The sequence below is a fragment of the Chamaea fasciata genome, unplaced genomic scaffold (genome assembly GCF_029207755.1).
Source record: "Chamaea fasciata isolate MVZ Bird 193981 ecotype frontalis unplaced genomic scaffold, bChaFas1.0.hap1 SCAF_7, whole genome shotgun sequence".
Taxonomy (NCBI): Eukaryota; Metazoa; Chordata; class Aves; order Passeriformes; family Sylviidae; genus Chamaea; species Chamaea fasciata.
In genome coordinates, this window is record NW_027094092.1 from 61,871,843 (window position 1) to 61,890,394 (window position 18,552).

General features: G+C 47.0%; 1 protein-coding gene across 1 annotated transcript in view; it reads left to right on the plus strand.

Moving 5' to 3' along the window:
• The window catches only part of MDGA2 (MAM domain containing glycosylphosphatidylinositol anchor 2), a 217,856-nt gene extending 199,513 nt beyond the window's left edge, over nt 1-18,343 (plus strand). Inside the window, exons 13-17 of the mRNA XM_066189190.1 lie at nt 2,299-2,454; nt 4,737-4,895; nt 8,793-8,923; nt 15,569-15,674; nt 16,146-18,343. Coding sequence (XP_066045287.1) covers nt 2,299-2,454; nt 4,737-4,895; nt 8,793-8,923; nt 15,569-15,674; nt 16,146-16,234 — 641 coding nt within the window. The 3' untranslated portion in view covers nt 16,235-18,343. The remainder of the gene's footprint in view (nt 1-2,298; nt 2,455-4,736; nt 4,896-8,792; nt 8,924-15,568; nt 15,675-16,145) is intronic.
• The last annotated feature ends 209 nt before the right edge of the window (nt 18,344-18,552 follow it).

The following is an 18,552-nucleotide window of genomic DNA, read 5'->3' on the forward strand; positions in this document are numbered from 1 at the left end:
GATCTGACGGTGCTGATGGATTTAAATCAGTCCGCTCGAGGTGCCGACAGCCAAGGAAGTTCCTGGGAGCTGCATTCCAGTGATAACCTGGATTTATGGGATTGTGTTTTACACTGACAGCTCTGGGGGGGCACAGAATCCCGGGATGGGTCAGGCTGGGAGGGACCTCCGAGGGTCCCTGGTGCCACTCCCGGCTCCAGCAGGGCCACCCCAGAGCTCAGGGCACAGGGCTGTGTCCAGGTGCCTCTGGAATATCCCCAGGGAGGAGACTCCAGCCCCTCTCGGGGCTCTGCTCAGGGCTGGGCACTGCCCGGGGCACAAGTTCTGCCTCCTGTGCCGGGGGATTCCTGGGATCAGCCCCTGACCCAGGGACAGACAGGGACACCCAGGGACAGACAGGGACACTGAGGGCCCGTCTCACTGGGGCTCCTCTCCAGGCTGAGCAGCCCCAGCTCCCTCAGCCTTTCCTGGGATGCTCCAGCCCTTCCTCATCCTCACATCCCTCCTCTGGAGCAGATCCAGAAGCTCCAGGTCCCTCCTGCCCTGATGATCCCAGAGCTGGATTCAGCACTCCAGATGCTCCCAGGGATGAGCAGGAGGGCAGGATCCTCCCCCAAATCCTCCCTGATCTCCCCTGGACCCCTTTTGGCCTCGTGTTGTTCTTTGGAAAGGCGGGAGGAGAACCAGGAACATCTGGAAATCACTCCGAGTGCATCCTGTGATTTGAAGGGAATTTTCCCGGCTTATCCCTGAGCCTGCAGCATCACCTGAGTGTTGCAGCACTAAGCCCCGGGTCCCTCTCTCCTCACTGATTAACAGGGAAGCTCCAGTGGCTCAGGCGGATTTAGAGCTCCCCAAAACCCCCAAACCTGCAGACATTTATCCACCTCCTCAGTTTAGCAGGGATGAACAATCCCCTCCGACACCGAGGGCTGGAGTTTCTCCTGCCGATGAATATAAATTGCACCCCTCCAGGCTGACACCGTGTGCAGGCAGCCGCCTTCTCCCCGGAGAAAGGAGATTTTCCTTCTTTTCTCGGGTAAATCAATGGACTTTGCAGGAGGAGTAAACTCAGCGGGAATTGTTCACGCAGCGAAATTCAGCGTCTGCACATTTTAGTCCTCGTTGTGCTCTGAGTGAGAGCTGAACCTCCAAGCCGGGATTTGTTTTGGTCCTGAAATTACAGGAGGAATTTCTCATCCTGTCAGAACCCAGCAAAGCAGATCACTGGGATCACTGGGCATTCCATACGGGAGATAATCCCAGGAATCCTCTTTGGGTTCCTTGGGATGAGTTGGGTGTTGAAGGCCCCATCCCAAGGATTTCCCTTTGGATTTTTCCATTTTTTTCCACGTACATCGAGATGTCCCAGGTGTTGAAGGCCTCATCCCAAAGATTTCCATCTTTGTGGGATGTTGAAGGCCTCATCCTAAGGGTGTCTCTTTGGATTTTTCCATTTTTTTCCACGTACATCAAGATGTCCCAGGTGTTGAAGGCCTCATCCCAAAGATTTCCATCTTTGTGGGATGCTGAAGGCCTCATCCTAAAGGTGTCCCTTTGGATTTTTCCAGGTTTTTTTCCACGTCCATCGAGATGTCTTTGGGGTTCTTGGCAATTTTTATTCTTTAGACCTCCATGTTCACCACTTTCTTAAAATCACCCACAGAAATCCCAGTGAAAATCCAGGAGGACGTGATGAAGTCACCTCTCCTCCTCACATGGGTTCAGATATTCCTCCCAGGAATTTGTTATGATAATCCAGTGATGGGGACCCAATTCTTTTCCTGAAATTACTCCATGTGCTGCAATATCCTGATTTTTAGAGGATTTTTATCCCAAATCTCCTTTGGCCTATTTGAACCACTTCCTTTCCCATCCCTATTGAAATGAGGGATAATTTAGGAGATGCCACTTGGAGATAATATTTACAATTTGAAGACCTCCTGTGTCTTATTCCATAAACCACAGTCATCCACTTCCCACATTTTTTCCCCCATATTTCACGTTTTATGGGAATGCTTCTGTTGTCCCCAGCTTTTTAGAAATGTAAAACGAGACAAGACCTCTAAAAACCACTGTATAAATCTGAATATCTGAAGAAGAGCCCTAAAAAAGATTTAAATAAAATTTTAATTTCACCAGCACAAGTTGGTGACACCGATTTAATTTTTTTTTTTTTTTTTTTTTGGTTGAGCTTGCAGCTAAGGAAAACTGTGTATAATTGAGAAGGAATTCAAAAATTAGGGATTGGACGGAAAACCTTGGCCACACAATTCCTTTTGTTGTTTGTTTTGGCAGGAGAGTTCCACTGTGGCTTTGAGGACGGGAATATTTGCCTTTTCACTCAAGACGACACCGACAACTTTGACTGGACGAAACAGAGCACTGCCACGAGGGACACGAAATACACGCCCAACACGGGGCCCAACGCCGACCGCACCGGCTCCAAGGAGGGTAAGATGGAATTTGGGACAAGGAAACTGGCCAGGACAGCGAGTTCAGCCATTTCCTGCTCATGGAATTCCAGATCGATTGGAATAGGAAAGGATTGAAGTTCATCTTGTCCCACCCCTGTCATGGCAGGGACATCTGCAGCTGTCCCAGTGTGATCCAATGTCCAACCTGGCCTTGGGCACTGCCAGGGATCCAGGGGCAGCCACAGCTGCTCTGGGAATTCCAGCCCAGCCAGGAATTCCTTCCCAAAATCCCATTCATCCCTCAGCCTTCTGGCGGTGGGAAGCCATTCCCAGAAAACTGGAGTTCATGTGTGGGGAGGTCTGGGAAACACTGGATCAAGTCCCTGTCCCCAGGAAGGCCCCACTGCTGCCCCTGTGTCACACAGGGCAGGGACACCTGAGGCTCCTTTTCATCCTGGTCTTGGAGTTTAAATGGAGAAGATCCCAGAATCCCAGACTGGTTTGGGTTGGAAGGGACCTTAAATCCCACCCATTCCCACCCCTGCCATGGCAGGGACACCTCCCACTGTCCCAGGCTGCTCCAAGCCCCAATGTCCAACCTGGCCTTGGGCACTGCCAGGGATCCAGGGGCAGCCACAGCAAATCTGGGAATTCCAGCCCAGCCAGGAATTCCTAAATCCCAATATCCCACCCAAATCTCCCCTTTTCCAATCTGAAGCCATTCCCTGTGTCCTGTCCTTCCATCCCTTGTCCCCAGTCCCTCTCCAGCTCTCCTGGAGCCCCTTCAGGCCCTGCCAGGGGCTCTAACTTCTCACCAAGACCCTTCAAGGACTTCCAGAAGGAATTACTGGCACTGAGGGGTGACAGGTTCCCACAGCACAACCCCTGATGGTGCCGTTCCCACCTCGCCTCGTTTTTATTGTGCCATTTTCAAAGCAATTCCCTTCGCATTAAACTCGAGCAGGGTAATCTGCCTCTTCTTAAAATATCCTCCTGCTTGATGCCATTTAAATCCTCCCTCGGGCTCCCTCAGCCTGTCTCAACGAGGCGGGTTTTGCCCCGTTTTTTGCCCTGGCTATTGTTCAAACGTGCAATTTTCAACCTGCTGCCCCCGTTACCGTGCTCTCCCGACCGCAGAGTGCGGATTTCTGTTTGAAAAGTCCGACACGCCGTGCTGAATTCGTCCGGACCTGCAGCAATTCCTGCTATTTTATTGTATGCCCTTCCAAAGGGGGAAAAAAAAAATTCATCCTGCACCACGTTCATTCGGTTGGGTTAATTCCATGACATCTCTGTGGCTGGGGCTTCCGGGAAGGGAATAAATGGATGTTGTCTGCTTTGGGATCGGCGTGGCAAGTTGAAAATATTCCTTGAAAGGTTTCATCGTGATATTTTCCCTTTATTTTACAAGTCACGTTTCCTGGGACTAATTCTCCCTCTCGGGGCTGAAGGCTGAACCCCCTCAGATTTTGTGCAAAGGTTTTTCAGTTTGGAGATGTTTTCCAGCACTGGCTTGCTTCCTGGATTTTAGTTTTCATGGAAAGCATGGCTTTGGAGCAGCTTTTGGAAACACTGAGGCTTCATGTAGGAAAAAATGTGTTCAAGAAATGATACGGTGGGAGATGGAAGTAAAAAATTTATCAGGATGCTTGATAATTCCGAGGCGTTCCTGCATTTGTCCCGGTTGGGTGCTGAGGGACTCATCCCAAGGATTTGCCCTTGGATTTTTCCAGGTTTTCTCATATACATTGAGACATTCCAGGTGTTGAGGGCCTCATCCCAAGGATCTCCATCTGTGCTGGGTGCTGAAGGGCTCATCCCAATTAATTCTTTTTGGATTTTTCCAGGTTTTTCCAGGTACATCGAGATGTCCTGGGTGTTGAAGACCTCATCCTAAGGATTTCCCTTTGGATTTTTCCAGGTTTTTCCACATACATCGTGATGTCCCAGGTGTTAACCTCATCCCAATGATTTCCCTTTGGATTTTTCCGGGTTTTTACATGTACTCAGGTGTTGAAGGCCTCATCCTAACAATTTCCCTCTGCATTTTCCCAAGTTTTAACTTGTACTCAGGTGTTGAAGGTCTCATCCCAATGATCTCCCTTTGGATTTTTCCAGGTTTTCACATGTACATTGAGACACCTCAGGTGTTGAAGGCCTCATCCCAATGATTTCCCTTTGGATTTTTCCAGGTTTTCCTGTGTAGTCAGGTGTTGAAGGCCTCATCCTAAAGGGTGTCCCTTTGGATTTTTCCAGGTTTTTACACATCCTCAGGTGTTGAAGGCCTCATCCCAAAGGTGTCCCTTTGGATTTTTCCAGGTTTTTACATGTACATCGAGACGTCCCGGCCGCGGCTGGAGGGGGAGAAGGCCAGACTCGTCAGCCCCGTTTTCAGCGTCGCTCCCAAAAATCCCTACGGAGCCACCAACACGGCCTATTGCTTCAGCTTCTACTATCACATGTATGGACAGCACATAGGTGAGAGAAAGCCAATTCCTTTGGGAAAAAAATAGCTGGGAAAACTCCCTCTTGTTCCAAGGAAAGGCACGGGAAGAGCGCCAGCACCCAGGGAAATGCTGGAGAGCATCAAAATTGTGGCAGCATTCTGTTTTCCCGCTAATCGGGAATTTGTAGGAAGGAGGAATTTCCCTTTTTTACAGCATGAGTGGGATTTTGGGCAGGGAATTGCACGGGAATCCCATGGATTTGAACGGGAATTTTAGGGCCTGGAAAGGGGAAGGATGATTTTAACAAGGATTTTTCCTGATTCTAACACAGTGTTTTAGGCGTTCCTGAGTAGAATCAGGATCAGGCAGGGAGCAGCAGCATTCCTCAGCTGTTTCTTGTGGTAAAGTCTTGGAAAAAGTGCTCAAACACTTCAGGAATACGGATTTTTCAGAGCGCATCTTGGAGGGTTTTAGGCATTCCTGGTAAATTCAGGACAGCTTAGGGAGCAGCAGCATTCCTCATGCAATTCCTTTGGAAAAGCCATGGACAATTCGCTAAAAAGCTGAGGGAATGTGGATTTTCAAGGAGTATCTGTGAATGTTTTAAGTATTCCTAACTGGATTCAGGATCAGGCAGGGAGCACCTGCATTCCTCACCCATTTCTTGTGGGAAAAGTCATGGAGAATTTGCTCACACACTGCAGGAATACGGATTTTCGAAGGATATCTGTGAGTGTTTTAGATACTCCTGAGTAAATTCAGGATCAGGCAGGGAACAACAGCATTCCTCAGGTGTTTCCTTTGGAAAAATCTTGGAAATTTTGCTGTTTGTTCAAAAGCTGCAGGAATATGGATTTTCAAAGGCTACCTGTGAGTGTTTTAGGCATTCCTGGCTAAAGTCAGGATCAGGCAGGCAGCAGCAGCATTCCTTAGGTATTTCCTATGGAAAAGTCATGGGAAAAATGCTAAAACACTGCAGGAATATGGATTTTCAAGGACTATCTGTGAATGTTTTAGGCATTCCTGATGGATCCAGGATCAGGCCGTGCAGAACACCATTCCTCATGTATTTCCTATAGAAAAGTCATGGGAAAATTGCACAAAAGCTGCAGGAATATGGATTTTCAAAGGATATCTGTGAGTGTTGTAGATATTCCTGACTAAATTCAGGATCAGGCAGGGAGCAGCAGCATTCCTCACAAGTTTCCTTTGGAAAAGCCATAGAAAATTTGCTAAAAAGCTGAAGGAATGTGGATTTTCAAGGAGTATCTGTGAGTGTTTTAAGTATTCCTAACTGGATTCAGGATTAGTCAGGGAGCAGCTGCATTCCTCATGTATTTCTTGTGGGAAAAGTCATGGAGAATTTGCTCACACATTGCAGGAATATGGATTTTCAAAGGATATCTGTGAGTGTTTTAGATACTCCTGAGTAAATTCAGGATCAAGCAGGGAGCATCAGCATTCCTCATGTATTTCTCGTGGGAAAAGTCATGGAGAATTTGCTCACACAACGCAGGAATATGGATTTTCAAAGGGTGTCTGCCAGTCTGTTTTTAATCCCGGCTCTTTCAACACTCAGGTTTTAATTTCTTTTTCAGGGAAAAAAAAAAAAATAAAAAAATAAAAAAATAAAAAAAATAAAACCCAAAAACAAAACAAAACAAAACAAAACAACAACAAAAAAAACAAACAAACAAAAAAACCCCCAAAAAACCCAAAAAAAACCAAAACAAAAAAAATTAAAAAAAAACAGACAAAAACAAAACCAAAAACGAAACAAAACAAAAGAGAACACCAAAAAATCCCCAAAAAACAAAAAAAAACCCACACAAAAAAACCCCAAAAAACAAAAACAAAAAAAAAAAAACAAAACAAAAAACAAACAAACAAAAAAACCCCCACAAAAAAACCCCCCAAAAAAACCCCCAAAACCCCAAACCAAACCAAACAAACAAAAAAAACCAACCAAAAATTGGGAAAACATAAAAGCCCAACCACCAGAAATCCAATTTCTGGAAGCCCTTTGCGGGTCCCTCGGTGCCCCCAGCGTGCCAAGAGGTTTTCCGGTGTCAAAGCGACCTGGTTGGATGTATTTTTGTCTCTTCTTCAAGGGCAAAGTCACCCTCCCAGAGAGTTCTGGGCCTTGCGTTGTCCCAGCTCCCCCTGCCCCCAGGCAGAGCTCAGATTTTAAGCGGAGCAGACAAGTGCACTCAGGTTTTATTTCCCCGCTGTCTCTGCGCTGCAGGAAGGTGGATGCAGCTCCAGCTTGGAATTCTTCTGGCTCTGTCCTGGTTTTTTTGGGTTTTTTTTTGTTTGTTTTTTTTTGGTTTTTTTTATTGGTAGGAAAGGATTCAGCCACCCCGTGCTGAGAGGAAAATATAAAAAAATTCGCAATCCCTGGTCGTTTTCTGGTCGTTTATTTGTGAAGAACAAATTGCAAATGTAAAAGGGTTCAAGAGTGTTCCTGGAATTCCTGGTGGATATTTGGAGGGTGGAGTTATTTGGGATACTGTAAAGAAAACAGGCACTGAGGTTTGTCCAAAATCAGTGGGATGTGGCCTTTTTTTTTCCCCTGGATTTCCGCTTCAGCGAGTGTGTGTCCTTAGGTTTTGGGGTTTTTTTCTGGGATCCCCCCTTCACTGTGGAAATCCCTGAATTTTGGCAAGGAAGGATCCGACCCCAGGTGACAGTGATGATCCCTGACCGCAATTCCACTGGATTTATTCCTGGAAAAGTGGGCACGAGTTCCCAAAATTCCAATTTGCTCGATATCATTGTGATCCTTTATTTTTAGGTCTTTTTAGATCCTTTAGGTTTAGGTTTTTCCCTGCTTTTTGTCGAGGCAGAGCCGGACTTTTCTCACCAGATCCCGTTTCCTTTGTGCCCATTCCCTGAATTCCTGCCCCAATTCTCCCTTCCCAGCCCCTTCAGGGATGATGGATGATCCCATTCCAGCCCCATTCCCTCACCCTGCTGAAAAGGCCATCGGGGGAATATTTCCTGCTCCATTAAATCTCCAGCCTGACGTTTCCCAAGGCTCCAAGTTTGGCTTTTGGCTGGAAATAAGAACTCAGCAGGTGCATTTTCCTCAGATCTGGGAGCTTTCCTTGGAATTTGTTTGGGATCTGCTGTGCCGGGCACCCCAAAAAACGCTCCTGCTGTTGGAATTTGGCTGTGTGGATGCCTCAGATTAAGAGAAATACACTGAATTTACAGAACACTAAGCGGCCCCACCGCCCCAAACGCCTGCAGGCAGCCACGGTGGCAAAAAAGACCAAAAACCCCCCAAATCCTGTGAATTAGGGAACCCAGATAAATAAAATTTGGGATGGTTTTTTTGGTATTCTGTTCGTTCCTGCAGGTGACCCTGGGTGTCACAAAAATATCTGTGACTTACTGGTGGGCAAAGGTGCAGCTCCGGGGGGTTTTTCCTGCACAAGGAGGGATTTTGGAGGTTATTGGAAGTCAGAGGATGTTGTTGTCCTACAGAAATATTCCCAAAGGCATCACCTCTCTCCCTGATGGATCTGTCGGGCTCTGGGGAATTCCAGAATTTCAGCAACGGGCAGAGGAAAACTGGGCAGTTTTAAAAAGCAAAAATTCAGCATAAAGCAACCAAATATGCCCTGGATAAGGAGGTTTAATGCCAATTTTTTACTCTAAACCACAGAAAATTCCTCTTTTTTTTTGCCTGTTTTCCCGGGAATCCCCATGCCTGAGCTGCAGGATGGGTGCTCAGTTCCGCTCTCCCGGGAGCTCCCATCGCCACTTCCCAGCGTTCCTGAGTTGAAAGGTTTAAATTTAAATTTCTGCCAAGAAACCTCCCACACCTCAGACCCACGGAAAAGGGCTGAGGGGGGTGTGCTGCAGCCATCCCGTGCTCCAGGCAGAGCCTGTCCCAAACTCCAGTTGTCCCGCTGTTTTCCAGGAAGTCTGAACGTTTACCTGCGGCTCAAGGGTCAGACTGCCATAGAAAACCCCCTGTGGTCCTCGAGCGGGAACAAGGGGCAGCACTGGAACCAAGCCCGGGTGAACATCAACCCCCCCACCTCATTCCAGGTAAGGCTGCCACCTCCTCCAGGAGCCAGGAATTCGGGATTGATTTGGGAACGTCGAGCTTTTTTTTTTTTGGGAATTCCCAGCTAGGGTGCACATAATTGCTTCCCCTTGAGCACCACGGAGCCGAATAATGCTTGAGCTCAAAACGCTTCCCAGCTTCCCAAAGATGCTGGGAGCGATTCCAGCGGGTTTTGATTTCGGATTAGCAAGTGGAATATTGAATTATTCGCTGGGAGAAATGACTTAGGGCCCCAGTGTTAAAAGGTTTTTTGGAAATAAGTGGATTTTCTGCGGGAAAAGGAATGATCTGGGAGTGTTCACCAGGAGCGGGAGACAGGAGGGGTTGTGACAGGTTTTTTCACACGTTTACTGCTAGGGTTGACAGGGAGGTGCTGATGGAGCTTTGGGGGCAGTTCCCAGGCACGCTGAGAGCTGTTTGGAGCTGGAATATTCCCAAAAAAAGCCGCTGCTGGCAGCAGGTCCTGCTGTGGGGGAGGCTGGGAATGTCCTCGTGGAACGTGGGAGTCACAAGCCATGCCCTGAGTGCAGGGTTCTCCTCTGAGCCCTCTCGGTCACCTCCAGGGCTCTGAGGGGAGAAAATGTATTTGTCGGGAAAAAGCCACGGACTGGTCTGGGTTTGAAGTGACCTTGAATCCCATCCCATTCAATCCCATCCCATTCAATCCCATCCCATTCAATCCCATGACATTCAATCCCACTGGTGCCTTGGGCAGGCTGAGCTGGAACAGAGACTGGGCAGAAATAAGAGAATAAAGGAGAGATTTATTAAAAGGCCTTTAAGGACACGCCTTGGGCAGGACAAGAGCCTGGACAGGGCTGCACCCAAGGTGGACACAAAATGGACACAAAATGGTCACAAAATGGTCACAAAATGGTCACAAAATGGTCACAAAATGGACACAAAATGGTCACAAAATGGTCACAAAATGGTCACAAAATGGTCACAAAATGGACACAAAATGGACACAAAATGGTCACAAAATGGACACAAAATGGACACAAAATGGTCACAAAATGGACACAAAATGGTCACAAAATGGTCACAAAATGGACACAAAATGGTCACAAAATGGACAAACGGTCAGGAGGTCTCACACTTTTCCAAGTTCTGGTCCATTTGCACACTGGGGTTGAATTGTCCAGTCCCAGCTGCAGGTGATGCCGTCCCATCCTTCTTGTTCTCTCCCTCCAGCCCACCCTTGTTTGTGCCTTTGGGCCTGAACACTTGTCCCAGCTGTCCTTGGTGTGCAGCAGGAGAAGGATTTGTTTTGTGTCCCTGCTGTGTGCAGAGCTGAGTGACACTGACTGTGAGCTCAGAGCTGCGCCCCTGGGCACCACAGAACCTCAAATACATGGGAGATGAAATTTAAGGAATAACCATCCCATTCAATCCCATCCCATTCCCAGCCCTGCCATGGCAGGGACACGTCCCCCTATCCCAGACTGCTCCAAGCTCCAATGTCCAATCTGGCCTTGGAATATTCCTTCAGTGCAAATCCAAACTGCTCTTCTAAAAATCCACACTGGGTTTCATTTCCTTTCTTTTCAGGGAATTCCTGGGCCTCACTCTTTGTTTCCATGCGTGAGAGGCATTGACAGGAGAGAAATGGTTTGGTCCATGGGATTGCAGAGCAATTCCAAGGATGGGAATTAGAGGAAAATTGAGGGATAGGGATATGTGAGGTACAGTGGGACATGAGTGAGCTGGGAATGTTCCCCTGGAGAGGAGAAGCTCCAGGGAGAGCCCTGAGCCCCTGGCAGGGCCTGAAGGGGCTCCAGGAGAGCTGGAGAGGGACTGGGGACAAGGGATGGAGGGACAGGACACAGGGAATGGCTTTAAGATGGAAAAGGGGAGATTTGGGTGGGATATTGGGAATTCGTGGCTGGGCTGGAATTCCCAGATTTGCTGTGGCTGCCCCTGGATCCCTAGCAGTGTCCAAGGCCAGGTTGGACATTGGGCTTGGAGCATTCTGGGATGGCGGGAGGTGTTCCAGGCTGGGATTCTGGGATGCTTGATGGGAACAAAGCATCAGGAATGGGAAAAAGAGGAATTGCAGAGTTCAGGACAGAATTCAGGAACTCTCAGAGACCAGACCAGGCACAGAAGGATCGGAGTGGTTGAGTTTTCCATTGGCGAAGCCGGGATAAATCCAAGAATTCTGAAGAGTGAAGAAGAGAGAAGTGATTTAATTTCTGGACATTAAAAATTCCCTGGGAAAGGGAAGGAAGAGATGGATTTCAGGGTTCTGAGGGGATTTTGGAGACCTGAGAAGGGCTTTGGAAAATCAGGGAAGAATCAGACCCTGGGGCAGGGAAACACAAAGGACTCGGCAGCAGCAATCCAGAGGGGTGGAGGAGGGAGATTCCAAAGGGAAGCTCCTCTCCTTGGCTGTTTTTCACCTTTTACATTGTTGTGTTTAAAGGTTCCAGCATAAAACAAACATAAAGCTCTGACCAAATATAACAAATCAATGTCAGAGCTCCCGGAGCCTTAAATTAGTATTTTTTATTTTTTTAGCATCTCTTGCATCGAAGCAAATTTTATTTTCCATCCAGGAGTGTAAGTGGGAAGGAATATAAAGCCCCCAGTTAAATTTAAGGAGAGGGAATGGAAGTGAATCTTGGCAGTAAAACACTGCAGTGACACGGAAATTAAAACTTTTTTATAGGGTAATTTACAGGGGTAAAGGATTTTATACCTTGTCAGTCGCTGTGATATAGAACAAAGCCTTTGTCACGGGGGACTGGGAGGACTGCAGTGCTTTAAATCTCAAACAATTGCATAAATCGAGCTCAGATATTCAGGTAATTAGTATTTTTAAAGAATGAACACCCCCAAAATGGAGAGCCCCAAAAAAGGGAGGGACACGTTGGTTCTGTCACCCGGGAAATGTCAATTTTAGTTCAGGTTTGAGCAGTGGGACATGGTGATGGTCTGGAGGATTGGGATTGGATTTATTGCTAATTTAGGATCTACATATTGCAGTGTCCAAACAAAAACGCCAGGATTTATCACAAAGGATTGGGATCAGCACGTCCTGGTCCCTCCTGTTGGGTCAGTGCCACCCCCTGGCTCTCTGAGTTCCAGGTGGGGCTCAGCACACCCAGATTTGGTCACTTCGCATCCAAAAAATTCCAAAGCCAGCAGGATGGGCTGGGAACATCCGGGTTTGCAGCCCTGGGCCCTGCAGGATTCCCAATCCCAAATCACAAAATCATTGTGAAGCTGCTTTGGGATTTATCTCCGTGTTTGGATGATCTTTGTGCTTCCACTCACCCATCCAAGAAGGAACATTCCCAATTTTCAGGCTGGAGGTGTCCCTGACAGGGGGACATCAGGAGACCAGTTTATCCCAGTTTATCCCAGTCTGTCCCAGTTTGTCCCAGTCTCCAGCAGCATTTTAAACCCCTTTTTCAGGTTGATGTGCAGCAAAGTGAAACCTCTCAGCTCCTCACTTTTGGGGATGTTAATGTCACCCTGAAACCCCTCCTGCACCCCACACCTGGTGGGATTGTCCTGGGACAGGGCGAGGGGGGCACCCGGGGGAGGATAAAAATCTGCCCGAAATCTTGTGGAAGAATCAGAGAATCCCAGACTGGTTTGGGATGGGAGGGATTAAAAATCAACTCACTCCACCCCTGCCATGGGCCACCTTCCACATCCCAGGCTGCTCCAAGCTCTGTCCAACCTGGCCTTGGACATTTCCAGGGATGAGGCAGAAGCTGAATCTCTCCCGAAACACTCAGGACTGGCTTTTAAGATCATTCCATTGAGAGCAGAGTGACTTTTCCTGTACCCCCTATTCTCCAGCTTGATGCAGTATTTTCAACAACAGCTTTCCAAAACCGTAATGAGGTTTTTGGGGGTTTTTTTTGGGGATACTGATAGGGAATTCTGCTCCTCCTGGCCATCCCTGGGAGCTGCAGGCTGGGATTTGCTCCGTGCCCTGCCAGCTCCTGTGTGCCCTGATTTGTTCTGAGTGTCTGAGTGTGGAGCAGCCCCTCTCTGAGGGCCACCGAAACCGCTGCCAAATGCAGCTTTTAATTAAACGCTGCCTGTTGTGTTTGGACACGGCCCTTTAGGCTGGAAATTGTTTTCCATTGTCGGGGAAAAAATTGGACTTTCAACTCCGCTGATCGGTGTTGTTCCTGCTGCCAAGGAGGAACAAAATCCAGCAGAAATCCAGGGGCTGGATTTTGGGGGAGGAGATTGTTTTCCTCTCGAGATCCAGGCGCGGTTTCCTCTTCCAGCAGTTTGGTCTCGGGCGGGGAATGTTGGAGAGAAAATTATCAACAGGACTTGAAAATCCCAGTCATCCACTCGGCAGAGGTTAAAGTTCCTCTTAAATTGGAATAAAATCTCTACCGTGTCCCTCGCTGTGATAAAACCCATCCCAATTCCTCTAAAAAACCATTCCTAGATGGAATCAAAGCTCCTAAACCTTATGAGAACCCACATTTTTGGAAAAAAAATCGATCCTAGCGTGGAAGTTACTTCCACAGTCTGAAATCAGGTACTTGCATGTGTCTTAATTCGAAGAAAAGTCCTTTCTTTTTGTGCTGGTTTGTGTTTTAAAAAGGGCAGGAGGGAAGTGGGGCTGTCCCTGCCACCAATTCCTGCCCCAGCCAGAGATGTGGGAAGTTAAAATCCACCCAGGAGATCCCTGGGGTATCGGAACAAAAGGAATTCCCACCCTGAGCCCTCGAGATAAAGATAACTTTGTGTTATGGATGTGCAGAGACGCCAGCCTGGATCCTGGGAGGTTTCTCCCAAGCTTTGGAATTGGAGGAGGATGCAGAGGACAGATCCTGTCCTGTCCACCACGTGCAGATGAGGTTCTCCAGGGCAGGCCATGGGATGGAAGGAGCTGGTTGGGTCGCCTCCAAGAGCCAGAAATCCCGGTTTTCCATGGAATTTCTCTGGCTCCTGTGTGTGTTTTCATGGAATCTGAACTGGAGTGGATGCTCAGTCCTCCAAAACATTCCTCAAGCTGTGCTCTTCAGGTGGCAGGAATTTCCAGGAAAAATATCTGTAAATCTCTTTAACTTCCTTGAATCTTGCTCTTTGCCAGAAATCTCCATTTTCCATGGAGTTTCTCTGCCTCCTCTGTGTTTCCATGGAATCTGAACTTGAGCGGATTCTTCCAGTCCTCTGACACATTTCTCAAGCTGTGTCTCTGCTTCGATCCTGGATGGGACATGAGGAGGGATGAAAACATGGATTAGAAGGGAGTAAACCCATTCCAACGACATCATGGATGCACAATTAGGATTTGAAGGCCACAAATGCCTGGGAATGTGAAATTTCCTTGTAACTTGGGACAGGAACTGCAGGTTCCCCCAAAACTGATGGAGCTGCATCTTCTATTCACTTCAGGCGGCAGGAATTTCCAGGAAAAATCTCCTTAAAGCTTTAATTCTGTTGAATCCTTCTCTTTGCCAGAAACCTCAGTTTTTCCATAGAATTTCTCTGACTCCTGAGTCTGAATGGAGTCTGAATTTGAGTGGACACTCAATCCTTCAACACATTCCTCAAGTTGTGCTCGTCAGGCAGCAGGAATTTCTGGGAAAAACATTCTCCTTAAAGCTTTAATTCCACTGAATCCTGCACTTTGCCAGAAATCTCAGTCTTCCCTGGAATTTCTCTGGCTCCTGAGTCTGAATGGAGTCTGAATTTGAGTGGATGCTCAATCCTTCAACACATTCCTCACACTTCTGCCTCTTCAGGTGACAGGAATTTCTAGGAAAAACAATTTCCCTAAAGCTTTAATTCTGATGAATCCTGCTCTTTGCCAGCAAGCTCAGTTTTCCATGGAATTTCTCTGGCTCCTTTGTGTGTTTTCATGGAGTCTGAATTTAAGTGGATGCTCAGTCCTTCAACACATTCCTCATGCTTGTGCCTCTTCAGGTGGCAGGGATTTCTGGGAAAAACAATCTCCTTAAAGCTTTAATTCCATTGAATCCGTGCACCACGCTCCAGGAATGTTGTCTTCACACAACCACAGCACCCAGTGGTGGGGCTGCTCTGGACACACCTCAGATGACAACTGAGGATGATTTCCAGCTCATTCCAAACAGGAAAAGCCCTCAGAGCTCACACCCCCTCCTCATCCACCCTCACGTTGATGAGAATATGGCTGAAATTATTTTCCCTCCCCAAACGTGTCTGTAGAACACTCCAAACCCACCTAATTGGTTTTTCCACCCCAGGAAGTGTCTGTAGAACATTCCAAACCCGTTTAATTGGTTTCTCCACTTAAAAAGTGTCTGTAGAACATTCCAAACCCGTTTAATTGGTTTCTCCACCCCAAAAGTGTCTGTAGAGCATTCCAAACCCACTGAATTGCTTTTCCCACCCCAGGAAGTGCCTGTAGGACATTCCGATCCCACTGAATTGCTTTTTCCCACCCCAAAAGTGTCTGTAGAACATTCCAAGCCCATCCCTCCGGCCAAGCCAAACACAACAGAACTTTTCTTATATTTATCCCACTCCGATCATCCAGACATTTTTTATTTATCCCCCTCTGCTCTTGCTGGATGTTTTTTGTTTATTTATTTATTTATTTATCACCTTGATAATTGATAAATTGATATTTATCACCCTCTGGATCTTCTTTTTCCCAGCTCATCTTTGAAGGGATCCGTGGCCCTGGAATCGAAGGGGACATCGCTATCGACGACGTGTCCATTGTGGAAGGAGAGTGTATGAAATCAGACCAACCGGCCAACAGTAAGTGGCTCTTCCCTTCCCCACCAGTTTCTTCCTCGTCCTTCTGCTTCCCAAATGGATCTTCTCCAGCGGAACAACCCCTGCTTTGGTTCAGCTGGGAGGTGGAAAGTGGAATGTTGTCCTCGGGAGATGGGAAGGTGCTGGATGGGTGTGAGGCGGAGGTGAGAGTGGAGGGCGAGGCCAGGCTGGATTTGAGATACTCAGGCAGATAAAACAACATCAAGACAATATCCAGGGGGCCCCAAACAATGTGAAATCCATGGAAAATCACTGCTGGGATTCCCTGAGGGCTCTGTCTTTTCCCTCCACCCCGTGTGTGCATTAAAACTACGCAGCCAGGTGGATTTTCATCCCAGTTCCTGCTCTGTCCAATTGGTGAGGGTCGTCCTTGTCCCCTGGTGGTGGGAGGCGGCAGCAATGCCGAGGGGGAGCGGGCACCTCTTTAATTCCATTTTTCTCCCCTTTCTGTAGATCTACGATCAGGTGCTGTTGGGCCATTAGCACATATACGACTTCTCCCACTCCTCATCCTCATGTCTGTCTTAAGTCATCAGAGGTGACCTTATCCTGGCAGAGGCTACAAAAAGATTCACCAGGCACTGGCATGAAGAAAGAGTCTTTGTAAAATGGACATTTCCAAACAAAACTACCAAAGATTCCTCCACTGACTGACTCGAAAGTTAAATAAATAACGTAAATAAATAATTAAAAATAAAAAAAAATTTAAAAAAAATAAAAAAAATGAAACCGATTGAGAAAGCACTGGGGACTTGAAAAGGCATCACGGGAGTGGAACTCACTAAGAACCAAGCTTGAGACCGAGACCTGGCCTAAGTAAGGAAGAGACTTTCAGGTGCTTTTCGTGGTCACTGATGAATTCAGCATCACCTGGTTGGACTCTCGGCAAAGAGCTCTAGAAACCCTTGTCAAAGCACAAAGTCATGGCTGGTTTTGTTTCAAATGAATCGTTTGCTTGTTACCATGGAAACCGAATGGCCTGCCAAAAAAAAAAAAATAAAAGAGGAAGGAGAGAGAGAGAGAGAGAGAGAAATACAAACACAGAGAGAGAGAGAGAAACACCTCACTGTAAACAGGGTACGTGAAGAGCTGGCGTTCATTTTCCCTTCCCGAAGGTTTTTTAGCGTAGAGTTAAACAAATGTCGGCCCTTTCCACTCCGGCTGTCACCTCCCCCGGAGGACAACCCCGGGATGGGAGCTGTTGGCAGACATTCCCGTCCCATTCCTCACGGCTCTGCTTGGTGACTGTGTGCTGTCTCCTTTTTGCATGCATTCCCGATCCAGGACGTGCCACCTGGGCTCACATTTGTCTTCACGAGGCTTCACTGGGAGTTTGCTCGCGGCCGCCGGAAGATCCCTCTCCCCTCCCCACCGGAGTCATCAGCTCTACGGAAGTGAAGAAACCAAACCACCGTCTTTTATAAATTGCCATGGAAACCAAGTGCCTTCAATGAAACAAGCCTGATTTCAAAAAAACAAAAAAACAAAAACAAAAAAAAAAAAAAAAAACAAAAAACAAAAAGAACTATATATATATATAAATATATATATATTAAAAAAAAAAGGAATTATAATAAATGTAATAACGATGATTTCAACACGGAAGCTTTGCACCGCTAAAAAAAAAAACAAAACAAAACAAAAATGTGGGTTGTGCAAACTCTTTTCTAAAAAAACTCTGGAGCCTGGGTGCGCAGGCAAGGAGACGGAGCCGCTTCTGGAGAAGGGTGGATGGACCTAAAGGTGCTGTGGAAAGCCTTTGGGATGAGATCCGTGTGGTGTGACCTTCCAGACAGCCATGGCCTTTCAGCTTCTTATCCATTGGGAACAGCTCCTGTGGGTGCTGCCCGGTGGGAGCAGCACTTCCCGTCATCGTCGTCGTCGTTTCAGGTTCTCCAGTGGGTCAACCAGAGGAACAAAAAGGTGGTTCAGACACACACTTGGTGCAGAAGGTGGTGAAACACGGGAGGATTTTCTTCCTCTCCCCCTCCGTTGGGATGGCTCCCGACATCCGGAGCTCCGGACGCCCCGAGGGGGTTCTGCCTCTGCCCCGGAGCCAGACTCGGTGCAGAGGGCGAAAGATTATTTTGTTATTGTAGCGAAATTCAAAACAAACAAACAAACAAACAAAAAAAAATTTAAAAAAATTTAAAAATAATCCACTTTTACAAGGAAAAAAAAAAATTAAAGCTGTACAAAAATGGGTTCGAGCTACCCGAACACGTGCCGGTTTTCCACTGCATTGTAAAGTTCCCTTCCAGTTGGTTATGAAATTTGAAGACCTTTTTCCTTAAATTATCTCAGCTTTTAACTTCATTTAAAAAAAAAAAAAGACTTTTGTCTAAAGAAGAGTATTATTATTATAATTATTATAATTATTATTATTATTCTGTGTTCTCTCGACACCCTAGGATTAAAAACAAAACACCTGATATGCAAATAATTGGAGTACAAAACGTGAAAACAAACAAAAGATGAGTATAACAATTGCAAATATGAGTATAAAAAAAAAGCACAACGAGATGCAGTAAAACAATGACAAGGCTTGATTTTTTTTTTTTTATTCTGTAGAGAAATGTTTGTGCAAATTCAGTAATTCCACTGAAGAGATAATTTTCCAGCTCTGTTCAATAAAGCCTCTTTCCAGGTAAGGCAGCCCCGTGGTGCGTGTGTTTGTTGAGGCCCTGGCAGGGTTTTCCTCGGTCCACTGGTGCCAGCTGGAGCTGTACTGGTCCATACTGGTGGTGCTCGGGGGCTGGAGCATTCCCAGGATACTCTTGGCTCCCTGTGGTTTTTTAGGCAGTTTTGGTGTCTTTAAGTTCCTGTGCCCGGAAAACGGCGGGAGCTCCAAGTCAGGACA